We start from the raw sequence: 12,676 nt of genomic DNA on the forward strand, positions 1-12,676 counted from the left end.
CTCAAAAGGGTTGTGAGGATTGAGGAGATTAGAGAGATGAGGAAGGGATGAAGCAGAGGTTATGAAAGGAATTGAAACCAAGATTTCCAATACCAAGGTGTTGCTCAACCAGAATGTAATTCACTGAGTTCACCCTCTTAACGTGGCTCTCAAAGTGATCCATTAGTGAGGCATTTCTTGTCAGTTCTGGATATATTGTAGACTAATTTAAGAAAGATTGCTGTGATTATTCATTCTTATTTTAATCACGTGACTTCCCGGATGATGAACTCAGGAAATGGAGATGTAAAAAAGTCAATGTTGATACCAGTCATGGACTCTTCGTTCTCTGGAGATTAATTTATATCATAGGGACAGTACAAACAATCTTCTACTAATGTCAATTTTCCTTTTACTACATACCCATGCTACCTTAATTTTTAATTTGCTGTGTGAGGCCTACACATTACACCAAACAGCCACTACTAAACTACTGTGTGGCTTTGCATGCATACATCTTAAAGGCAACAATCATCTGTTCGACCTGTTTGCTATGTTTTGTGAATTGCTGTGCAGCCATACAGCTTAGAAGGACCATTTAGCAAGGTTTAAGAAGGAACACTGAACTCCACTCTGCATCCAAGCACACTGTACTTAAGCTTTAAAAAACATTTTGAAAGAACAGCACTCTGTTTTCACTGTTTCAGCATTGAAGAAATCACTGCTGTCATGATGCAATTCAATAGGGTCAGTCAAATACTGATGATAATAGTGATAAATATGACATTTTATCAGAGCTAATGAATAGTTGCACATACCTCACATTGGTCACAGTGTGGTCCTGTCACACCAGGTTTGCACTGACACTCACCAGTCCTATCATCACATGATTCTGTGCCACATGGTGAACAATTACATGCTGTAAAATCATAAAATATAATAAACGGAAGAGTTACTAACTTTATTAACAATGCAAGAGTTAATCTTCAGTTATAACAAATCCAAGATTTAAGGTACTTGTTATTCCAAAAGAAAATCATATAAACTGTTGTGAGAGTTGAGAGAGCATGGAATGCGTTGCCAGCAGCAGTTGTGGAAGCAAGGTCATTGGGGTCATTTAAGAGACTGCTGGACATGTATATGGTCACAGAAATTTGAGGGTGCATACATGAGGATCAATGGTCGGCACAACATTGTGGGCTGAAGGGCCTGTTCTGTGCTGTACTGTTCTATGTTCTATGTTCTACCCCATGCAAAACGGATCCCCGATCGATAACAGATTCAAACATGCACTGTGCTCACATGTTTATCTGTGTCAGCAAGTTTTGGGTTCAAGTCAGTCCAGGAGTTAGGTACGTAAGCCGAGTTGACACATTTATCCCTGTCTGCCCTCTCAGAAAGATACAGAAGTTTTGACAGCACTAATGTCCTGGTCAACATGCATCTGTCGGTCAATCAACACCACCATAAATAGCTTAAGTAATCATTTGCTGCAGACAGACTGGTTCTCATAACTACCTATAAAACATTCATAGGTCGTTCATTGGAGTATATGAAAGGCACGATATAAACTGAAATTCTTTTTCTCTTTCTTCTGGTCAATGCAAAGTAAAAATGTAGAACATTATATTAGTCATACAAGTTAAAACCAACAATTTGTATTTATATCTAACCTTTAAAGTAGGAAATGTGCCAAACTTCATAAGAACTTGTGACTAGAAGTTTCACTTCAAAAACAATGGAAATCTGGCACTCATTCTCTAAAAAGGCTGCGGGCACTGGATCAATTAAAAATTGTCCAAAACCCACATTGATAGGTTTTTTGTTGGGTGAGAATGTCGAGGAATACAGAGTAAAAAATCGCTAAATGTGTTGGTGAATACAGAGTAAAAAATCGCTAAATGTGTTGGGGTACAAATTGGGCATGACCTAACTGAATGATAGCACAGGTCTGAAGGGCTTGAATGACTAACTTCTGCTCCCATATCCCAAAGAGAGGCCACGTACTAAAGGCCAACAGGTTCAGATGGAAAATTCAACATTTATTTAAAACTGGTCTAGTCCTTCAACAGATGATATTGAAAGGAGGACTGCAGTCACAAAGGGAAATGGAGTAAGAAGCAAGAGTTTATCCAACTTCCTCACAGTCCTTGAAACGAATACCATTCGTCATTCTGCAGTTTGATACAGACGCATGGCAGAACCCCAGGACGCATTAACACAACCTCCACATTAACTGTGCTGATATTTTTGGAGTACTGGCGTAGATTTGAAGGCCATTAAGTATTTTTTTTGGATCCACCTTGAATGGACAAAGGAAAAAGTACAAAAACAGAAGTTGCTGGAAAAGCCGTGAAGTAAAGTCAGAGTTAACGTGTTGGGTCAAGTGACCCTTCCTCAGAACTCACCAGACCTGATACATGAATTCTGACCCTTTCTTCACAGATGCTGCCAGACCTACTGAGCTTTTCCAGCAAGTTCCGTTTTTGTCCCTGATTTAAAGCATCTGCAGTTCTTTCAGTCTTTATAAAAAGTACTGAGATTGAAAATATTTAAAAGTTGAACCTAAAAATAAAAATGTTTCCAATCAACAGGAACCTTCCAAAATTACTTTCTACAGACTTGACTTGTCTCATATCACTATATTACAGAGTGAAACATGATCAGGTTTTCAAAATGACTCTGCTTAGCCGATAGATCATTTTTTTTTAAACTGGGTCAGGTCTGAAAAGCTGGAACTAGGTAAGTCAGAAAAGCTAAGCCAAGTAGGACACAGTGTTGCCAAGAGGCAGGTCCATGGCAAGCAGCTCAAGAAGTGCACTACATGCATCATATGCTAGCTTGCGCATCCTTGGCTTGGGTCAGGAGCTGCTTGGAATACAGGATTAAAGCCCTGTTTAGGGTTTTACTGTTTCCACTGGCAACATGCTCTAAGTCCAATGTACTGAACAGATGTAAAAATCCTACTACTGACGCAGTCTTCATTTCGGCATGTGTAACACAGACTGACATACAAAGTCAGAGACACAGGATTGTGTTGCATCTGGTCATGATTTTTCAAAGCTATCAGTAAACACTTGGCATCATGAGCCAAAATGTCAGTTTACTTAATTTATTTACAATGTTCAGGTTTGCAGTCTTTTGGCTGCACTCGCTCAAGGTGAATGTTCCATTACATATAGGTGAGAGCAGGATTTCTGCCCAGAACCCTTAGCCCAATTAATTTCTCCAGCCAGTAGCTCACCCTGAAGCACGGTTGCCCACCTCAATCTCTTCTACACAGGCTGAGGTTACCTCAAGACTGGACATTGTGGCTCTGTAGAAAATGACTGGTCTGATGCAAATCGAAAACAACCAATCTTTCATAACTGGACACTATTTGCAATTCAATGAACTAACATCGTTTCTTTTCCTATAATAACAATGGAAAGTGGAGAAACTCAGCAGGTCTGTGGACAGAGAAACAGTTAACAATGACAGCCCAGTATAGCACTGGTGCTTGGTTTCTGAGAAGTCATACAGAACTCAAAACGGTGTTTCTCTCTGGCAGTGTTTGTGTAGACCTGCTAATTTTCTCCACTAATTTCTATTTCTATTTCAGATTTCCAGCAGAATTATCCACAGAATTTTACTTTTATTTTCTTTTCCTGTCAAATGTATTTTTGTTAAAAAAATCATTTATCTGATCAAACTTCATATGCAAGTAAATTGGTAAATATAACATACGGGCACAGTCCTTGGCTACCACTGCATCGCCATAGAAACCTGGTGCGCAGAGCTCACAATGAGGCCCAGCAGTGTTATGCATGCAGCCCAGGCAAATGCCAGTCAGCGAATCACAATTACTGAAAAGCATATTAGAATCTGTATTGCTGTTACAGTCGCATGGTTGACATTCACTGCCCAATACCATCGGATTTCCAAAGTAACCTGGGGCACACCTACACAGGAAAGGAGAAAGTCATTAATTAGGGCTAGTCAGCAAGAAATAAAACAATACAAACATACTGCCCAAGTTTTACTGAATCAAGATTAAAATGCTCGAGAATTTGGATACTAGAACGATAGAAATTTACAGCATGGGAACAGGCCATTTGGTTCACTGTGCCCATGCTGATCATCAAGCACCTATCTATTCTAGATCCATTGCCCAGCACTTAGCCCATAGCTTTCCATGTTACAGCACTTCAAGTGAGCATATAAATTCCCTTTCAAACATTGTGATGGTTCCTACCTCCACTATTCTTTCAGGCACTGAGTTTCAGATACCCACCCACACCTAGTGAAAAAGAAAATTCTTCTTTAAATGCCTTCTAAACCTCCTGGCCTTTACCTTAAATCTATGTCCCCTTACCCTTTTACTAAGTGGACAGGTTTCTTTCTACCTACCATAAGATCATAACAGAGGAGCAGAATCAGGCCATTCAGCCCACTGAGTCTGCTCCCCCATTCAATTATGGCTGATATGTTTCTCAACCGAATTCTCCTGCCTACTCTCTGTAATCTTCAATCCCTTCATAAATCAAAAACCTATCTTTGTCTTAAATGTGCTCGATGACTTGGCCTCCACAGCCACAAGCTCCAAATAAGGTCCTCCTCACTTCAATTATACAGTCGTAGTGTCAGGGCACCCTTCGGTCCAACCAGTCCATGCCGAACATTTTCCCAAACAAAACCAGTCCCACTTGTATGCATTTGGCCCATATCCCTCTAAACCTTTCCCAATCACATATCTGTCCAAATATCTTTTAAACTGTAACTGTACCTGCACCCAACACTTTCACAGGCAGGTGTTTTCACACATGCACCAGCCTCTGTATGAAAATGTTGCCCCTCGGGGCCCTTTTAAATCTTTCTCCTACCACCTTGAAATAATAGCCTTTAGTTTTGAGCTCCCCTACTCCAGGGAAATGGCCTTGTCTATTTACCTTAGCTATGCACTTCATGATCTTATATACCTCTAAGGTCACTCATTAACATCCTGTGCTGAAAAAACTCCCAGAATATCCAGCCTTGCCTTATAACTCAAACCCTCAGTTCCAGTAACATCCTTGTAAATCTTTTCTGCATCCTCTCCAATTTAATAATATCCTTCCTAGAGCAGGGCAACCAGAACTGTACAGTACTCCAAAAGTGCGCTCACCAATATTATGTACAATCGCAACATGACGTCCCAATTCCAATTCTCAATTGTCTGAGCAATGAAGTCAAGCGTGCCAAATGTCTTTGTAACCATCCTGTCTATCTGTGATACAACTTTCAATGAACTATGTACCTGAACTCCTGGTTCTCTCTGTTTGACAACACTACCCAGGGCGCAACCGTTAACTCTAAGGCCTGCCCTTGTTCGTCTTACCAAAACGCAACGCCTCACATTTATCTAGATTAAACTCCATCCGCCACTCCTCAGTCCATTGTCCCAACTGATCAAGATCTCTTTGTAATCTTAGACAACCTTCTTCACTGTCCACTATACCACCAACTTTGTATCATCTGCAAACTTACTAGCCCTACTTCCGAAATTCTCATTCAAATCATTTATATAAATGACAAACTTCAATGACTCAACATCAATCCCTGCAGAACACTGCTGGTCACATGCCACCAGTCTAGAGGGTCATCCCTTCACTCTGAGGCTGTGCCGTGGGACCTAATCTCTCCTACTGGGCCTACCACCTTTTCTATACTACTTAATTTTGTGCCAGTTAGGTCTCCACACCCCCTCTTGGTCTTCTCTGCTCTAAGGATAACTAGCCCAGCTTGTCTCTTCTCTCTCTGTAGTTGAAATGCGCTAGCCCAGGTGACATTCTGATGAATTTCCTCTGCAGTGCAATCACATCCTTCTTATAGTGCGATGGCCAGAACAGCACCCAGTATGCCATCTGTTGATTCTGTTGTGGGATGTAATACATGCACCTTTTACACATTCGAGGCTGACTTGAGCACTACTATCCACAGTTCTCCAGGAGAAAGAACTCTTATGGTTTCACCACTGTTCAAGTGAAGGAATTTATCTTCATTTCAGCCCTAAAAGACTGGCCTCTTATCCTGAGATTGTGTCCCCAGTTATAAACTCTGCAGTGAAGCTGTGAAGTTCTAAGAACTTTATTGTTCAGCAAAATTGTTTCAGTTTCTGCAGTTTAGAAAAAATAAGCCCATTCCAACTGATATCTCTTCACAGTTCAGCCTTTCACCTCAGGTATCAATCCAGTGAACCTTCGTTGCACTGGACATGTGCTGTTTGTCAGATAAATGACCAACGTTGCATATAACAGTCCAGTTGTGGCCTCACAAAAGCATGAAAAAAAAATCACAGCCAAAAATGATACTGAATATCTACTTTTATTATTTATTACCCTCCTGCTTAACCTCCCAATACACAGTTCTGCTGTTCCACGGTTTACAATTATTGACTAAATTGAATACACTGTACTTTGCTCTGAGTTACTCTCCAAAGGAAAACAGCCTGCAAATTTTCCACTAAGTAGGAAAATCCAACTGCTACAAACATAAATGATAAACATCAGATTTAAATAAACTGTTTTAAAATTATTGGTCAAATGGTCAAATAGACTCCATTAGGCGCCACCTCTATTATTGATAAATAATACAATGCGCTGCCCTCAATCACACATAAATACTGACCTTTCACATTTTAAACCAGCATAGCCTGGCTTACAGAGGCACTGTGTACGATCTCCATGATTGATACAATCCTTCGCAAAGCTAAAACAGATGTTTGAGAAAAGAACATTTAAAAAAAATTTAAATAAATCCTCACTAGAACTCCAAGAAAAAACGTTGAGTTTTCAGTTTAAGAACCCTTCCCTCCACATCCCAGCTAACACCTGATGAAATGGAAATACATACTTGTTAGAAGAAACAGTGAGGGGACAGGGACACTGAACACAAAGCGATGCTGCTCCAACTGTGGCATTTTCAACTAGGCCAGTCTTACAGCGCTCGCAGTTCTCTCCTTCAGTGTTATGCTGGCAGTTCTAGGAAGAAAAACTTTACCAGTTAACGTACTCGCAATATGTTCTTTGGAAAACAAAACACAAAAGAAATCAGGTTCTCTGAATGCACACAGGTGCACAGGAGCTTCATCTATGTAGTAGAGCAGAGTCAAAAAGCATCCTTTAAGATCTAATGAGCAATGATTGATGATCACAATCATGATCCACAGAGATAAGATCTACTCTGCAAAGGATAAGCAGAACCAGTGATCTCCCTACACTGAGTGATTCTGCTGAACGGACACACAAGAATAAGTCACAAGCTTAGCATCCTATCTCCCAATTTAAGCCTCATCACCTTCATTCAATGAATAATGGAACATTGATAACACCACACTGTGGAGCTTAGAAATCTTCAGACAATAAAAGCAAACAATTCTGTCTTACATTGAAATTTCAATGCATTTGACCCATTATTATAGCCTTCTATTATTTATAATCTATTTTTGTCACAGGTATTGACCTAATGGGTACATTATGACTGAACAACATATTAACAAATAAACTTAGCAGTTTTAAAATGTTATCTTGCTACATCATTAATTTGATCTCAAATCATAAAACTTTCTGTTCTGTAGCATATCTTGTGATATGAATAGGTCTCTTTTTGTAATAATATTTCCTTCACTTTACAACTTTCTGAAGTCAATATTGAGTTCAACAATTTTAGATTATAAACATTTTCCCTATTATCAGGTGAATGTAATAGTTCTGTTGTTGCCATTTACACCTCTTCTAGACCTATCTTTTGTTTCTTCATTTGTCCCATTACCACCAGTTTTTGCCTTGTGTCATCATTTCTTTCACCATTCCATCACTTCGCACCTTCACTTATCAAGCATATTCTTTTATGTTTCTTCTACATCCCACTATCTAAAGAATTGATATACTGTCATCATTTCCCATTTCAGATGAGAAATCAAAGCAAAACATCAGGACTTCCCTCTGCACTCTGAGACCCTGACATCAGGACCAAGCAGAGTTCCTGAACCAGCATTTGTCATGAACCAGGTGGTTGGAGCTGTTTTCCAAGATGTGGCCTTTTAGTTGGCCATCTCTGGGAAAATTGCTTCATGTTCCTTCCATCCACCTCATATTTGGCTGCCTTCACACTTGCTGTGCAATTAAAGACAGCCTCTCAAGTCTGATAGGCTGACAGGAAGCCATCCAGCATTTGTAAGGTTGACAGTCCCACCACCAGGGGTCAGTGCTGCTGGAGTAGGTGGGGAGTTTTGAGGGCATCTCCATTCATGTGGGGGATATGACAGGCCAGAATGGCTAGGGCTGTTAGACAAGAGGAAAAACCCTCTGCAATAATGGGATTTCCATGGTTGCAACCTTTCATTAGCATGGCTTGTCACCCACTGAATGGAGCGTACAGCACCAGTGGAGCCACTGAAAACTGCCACAGAAAGATCACCTATATTCTGATGGTGATTTCCACATGACTGGCAGCCTTATAAAGTGCCCATATTTGTGAGTTTAAACATGCAAACTCTCTGCCCGTCTCTGTGGCAAGTGTATCCAATTCATTTTCAGGCACCATTAGTATGTAATGAGGAGCCAGTCCAATGTGACTCCTAACCCTCTATCTTCCCACCTTCCCAGCCCCCCAACTGCACCCCCCTGCTCACAATTCATCCCACCAATTCTGTTCCACTTTGTACAAATGGTCTCTGATCTGCTAAGTGTTTTGTCTTTTTGTTTATTTTCTTTTACAAGGCACGCTCCTGGATTAGTATTATTATTTTGTCAATTTGCAAAATGAACAGGGCAGTTATTTACAACACTTACAACACAAATTCCCGATCCATCGAGGCACTGGTCTGAGTGGCCATTGCAGTTACAAGGCACACATTTGCCCAGGAAAAGACCCTTTGTATCTCGATAATAGCCTGGAGAACAGTCCTATTGGATTATTTTTAAAATTAAAGGGAAAAAAGTATTTTTTGAAAACATTAGTGGTCATTCTGGATAAAAATACAAACGATAACCACACAGCTGAACCGCAATGATAAATCACCTACTTTATACATTCAAATCTCAATGCCAGTCTCACTCCTACAAACCCATTAAATCATTCACTCTCTTAAGCCCTCATGAGAAACCCATTATAACAAATGGGACGAAATGTTCCTCAGCCACCTTTACTGGTTGATGAATAGTCAATGTGGGCGCAGGCATCAGGGTCAACATGGAGTCGATGCTGGTAAATGAAGTGGAGGTAAAGACTAGCTTATGTTCAGGCTGAATAATGTAGTAAGTTCAAGGGGTAGGATGGTCTACTCTTATTTACACAGTGCAACTTGAATTCAGTTCAAAGTTCAATGGAAGTGAGCTCAATTGGCCAAAATCCATCAGGCATGGTAAATGGAAATATTGCCCTAGTTTGGTGGCCTAGCACCGAAAGCCTTTCTTTGCTTTTGACATTTGCTCTCTCTGAATTTCACAATGCTGACACATTGGGTTTAATTTTTCAATTTGTTCACTTGGTGGAGAGCCTCATGTAGATGAGATTAGATGGGCCTGCCAGGACAATGTGTCCAGTAAAACTGAGTGGATATCATTTTAAGATGAAAGGCAGGTGGTTTAGAGGGGAGAGTTGGCATGGTAGCGCAGTGGTTAGCACTGCTACCTCACAGCACCAGGGGCCTGGGTTCAATTCCAGCCTCGTGTAACTGTGGAGTGTGGTGTTTGAACATTCTCCCCGTGTCTGCGTGGGTTTCCTCCCACAGTCCAAAGACGTGCAGGTTAGGTGGATTGGCCATGCTAAATTGCTCTACACTGTCCAGGGATATACAGGCTAGGTTGGATTAGCCTTGGGAAGTGATAGGACAGAGTGGGGGCTGGCTCTGGGTGGGATGCTCTTTGGAGGGTTGATGCAAGCGCAGTGTCCCTTTTCTCCACAGTAGGGATTTGAAGGGATCGGAGGAAAAGCTTTTGCAATCAGAGGGTGAATGGGGGGTTTGAAATGCACTGTCTGGCAAGGTCGTTGAGCCAGGACGCCTCACAACCTTTAAAAAGGTGCTTTGATGAGGACTGGGAATGCCATAAAATTCAAGGCTTTGATCAAAGTGCTGCAGATTAGATTTTGTTGGTGCAGACTCGATGGGCAAAAGGGCCTCTTCTGTACTGTATGATTCTATGATAATCAGTGGCACATTTGCAAGAAAACATTTTACAAAGCATAGGATACATCTCTCTTCTGCTAGTATACTTTTAATCTTGTTCTATTATTGACTACTAACAGCTCATAGTCCTCAAGATGAAGTATTGGATTTAAACAAAAATCAATTCCAGATTTGAAAAGTTCAACTACACTGTCTAAGTTGAAAACTGATAAATGTAACTTTTAAACAAAAAAAAATGATTGATGCATGTTAATGATCAATGCAGCCAACTGGCAAAGAATCAACACTTTATTAAATTGACCAAGATACGAATGTGGCCTACCTGACAGGAATCCCCCATATAATTAGCTGGACAGTGACAGATTTCCACATTGCTGGCCACACTCCCTTCTCCAGCGTCAGAAGCTTGCTCAAGTATCACATTCCTCAGTGCAACAAGCTTGGCCAATTGGGAGTGAAGGGCTCGAATCTGAAGACCATCCAGGTTCGCCAACACCATCATCATTTCTTCTCTGGACACAGGATTGTGTGTTTGTGCATGCCTGAAATTACTCTGCACAAAGCAAGGAGAACATACATGTTAGCGCTGTGCCCGTACCAGAACGACCAGAAACAGAATCCAGTCGCTGAAGTGAAAAGTGCTGCTGTTTTAATGTCATTGCTTTTCTCAGTATCTAATCAATCCTTGATTAATGAGTAAATTCTCACTTCTATAAAATACTAGGGTGGGGAGTTCATAACTAGGGGTATATTTTTAAGGTGAGAAGTGAAATATTTAAAAAGGACATGAGGGGCACCTTCATACATAGAGAGTGGTTCGTGTGTGGAGTCAGCCACCAAAGAAAGTGGTGAATGCAGGTACAGTTAAAACTTCTAAAAGACATTTGGATAAGTTCATGAGTAAGAAATGTTTGGAAGAATATGGGTCGAGTGAAGGCAGGTGGAACTAGTTTGGTTTGGGAACATGGTTGGTGTGGGCTGATTGGGCCAAAGGGTCTGCATCTGTGCTTTATGTCTGTATGATAAACAAAATCATCAAAACGCTCATTGAAGCCACACAAATTCACACTGCAAGGAACAAGATTCCTGTGTGAAACAGAACTTTTTCTAGTAATCTGTATTTTGGTGTCAAGGGATACAATTCCATCTCTGGATTTAGGCTTCACTGTATAAAGCAAACCAATTATAATATATAATATGGTCTTTTTAACTCCCAAAAGTTAAAGAAACATAAATTGCTCAAATCTTGAACAATATAATCACTGGCGTACTTGTTCATTATAAAATACAGTTGTGTACAATTGTATCAAAGTTAGAAAATAATAACTGAGTTATAAATATAAAAAGCAAATAACAAAATGCTTTATCTCAAACCTCCACCAGTTGAAGCCGACTTTCATGCAGTTCTCCAGGTGCTGGGTAATCCTTTGCCACATACATAATGGTCATTTGGTTGCCCTAGGAGTAATGATCAAATATTGAAACACTCCAGACAGAATAAAATTACTTGTACATGTCACAATTCTTTCCGACAGACACTTAAAAACCATCAGACCTGACAGCCTATCGAGCCCAGTACTACTTGCGGACTGTGTCATTCGTTTAGATTTTACAAAAACCTACCTTCAAAATCACATCAGGGCGGGATTCAACTGGTAAAGAGATGATGTCACCACGTTGCACTTCAGACCGAAGCTGATACATCAAGTACCCTCCGTATGATGAAATCTTCAGAGGAGAAATGTTTGTGTTATATTTTTAGCTGGCAAATCAAAAACTGAACACTGAAAAACAGGGCTGCAAACACAACGTCTAAGAAATTAAACTGATCTAAGAAAATGGGCACCGAACAGTGCAAAAGAATATGCAGCGCATTCCCTCTCATTCTGCCCTCGGAGAGTATTGCTTGCCAATTGGTTAGGGCACTGTTGATAAATGGTCTAGGATGCATCTCAGAAACTAGCACAAGGTCCATTTATAATGCAGAGTCTCACAAGCATTTCAGATCCCTTTCCATTCATTGGACTTACTACAGTGATTGCACTCAGCTTGTTACAGCCAGATTTCCCCCAGTCAATGAGTACCTATTATCAGCTTTCCTTCAGCAGACAACTGGAGATGGCCAAAAAGAACTAACAACTTGGCTCAGAATCTTGAAGAGTACTGCATTCCCCTTGGCTCCATACTGAAAGGAAGGTCACTGTTAACCACTGCAGTGCCTGATCTCCTCCACCTCAGTCTATCACCTTGACACTCCATCACCAAAGGATCTCCAGAATTGAAGTGCCAGTGTCTTCTTCAGGACCACAGCATGAATCCACGAAGCAGGACGGGCATGGCAAGCAAGGCAGTCATGTCCTGATGACACTAAAGGACCAATCTTGAATGACTCTCTTGCTTATCAAATTTAAGGGACCAGCCATTGCTTTCATGGAACCAATTTCAGATCAGTGACATGGTATGACTTTAACAGAAGTTAACACTAGTGACAACTTTTTGACAGACTGCTATCCATTTCTTGGCAGCAAAACATTTTCAGAGATTTACAAG

The 12,676-nt window shown here is 40.6% G+C and overlaps 1 protein-coding gene across 4 annotated transcripts in view; it reads right to left on the reverse strand.

The window, feature by feature from the left end:
• The window catches only part of lama5 (laminin, alpha 5), a 296,732-nt gene that overhangs the window by 65,380 nt on the left and 218,676 nt on the right, over positions 1-12,676 (reverse strand). For all 4 annotated transcript variants that reach the window (XM_059652756.1, XM_059652755.1, XM_059652754.1 and 1 more), the window contains 8 exons: positions 11,750-11,854; positions 11,501-11,584; positions 10,449-10,679; positions 8,790-8,903; positions 6,850-6,977; positions 6,625-6,705; positions 3,706-3,920; positions 798-898 (listed from right to left, as the gene is read on the reverse strand). In XM_059652756.1, coding sequence (XP_059508739.1) covers positions 798-898; positions 3,706-3,920; positions 6,625-6,705; positions 6,850-6,977; positions 8,790-8,903; positions 10,449-10,679; positions 11,501-11,584; positions 11,750-11,854 — 1,059 coding nt within the window. The remainder of the gene's footprint in view (positions 1-797; positions 899-3,705; positions 3,921-6,624; positions 6,706-6,849; positions 6,978-8,789; positions 8,904-10,448; positions 10,680-11,500; positions 11,585-11,749; positions 11,855-12,676) is intronic.

The sequence above is a fragment of the Stegostoma tigrinum genome, chromosome 19, assembly GCF_030684315.1.
Source record: "Stegostoma tigrinum isolate sSteTig4 chromosome 19, sSteTig4.hap1, whole genome shotgun sequence".
Classification (NCBI taxonomy): Eukaryota; Metazoa; Chordata; class Chondrichthyes; order Orectolobiformes; family Stegostomatidae; genus Stegostoma; species Stegostoma tigrinum.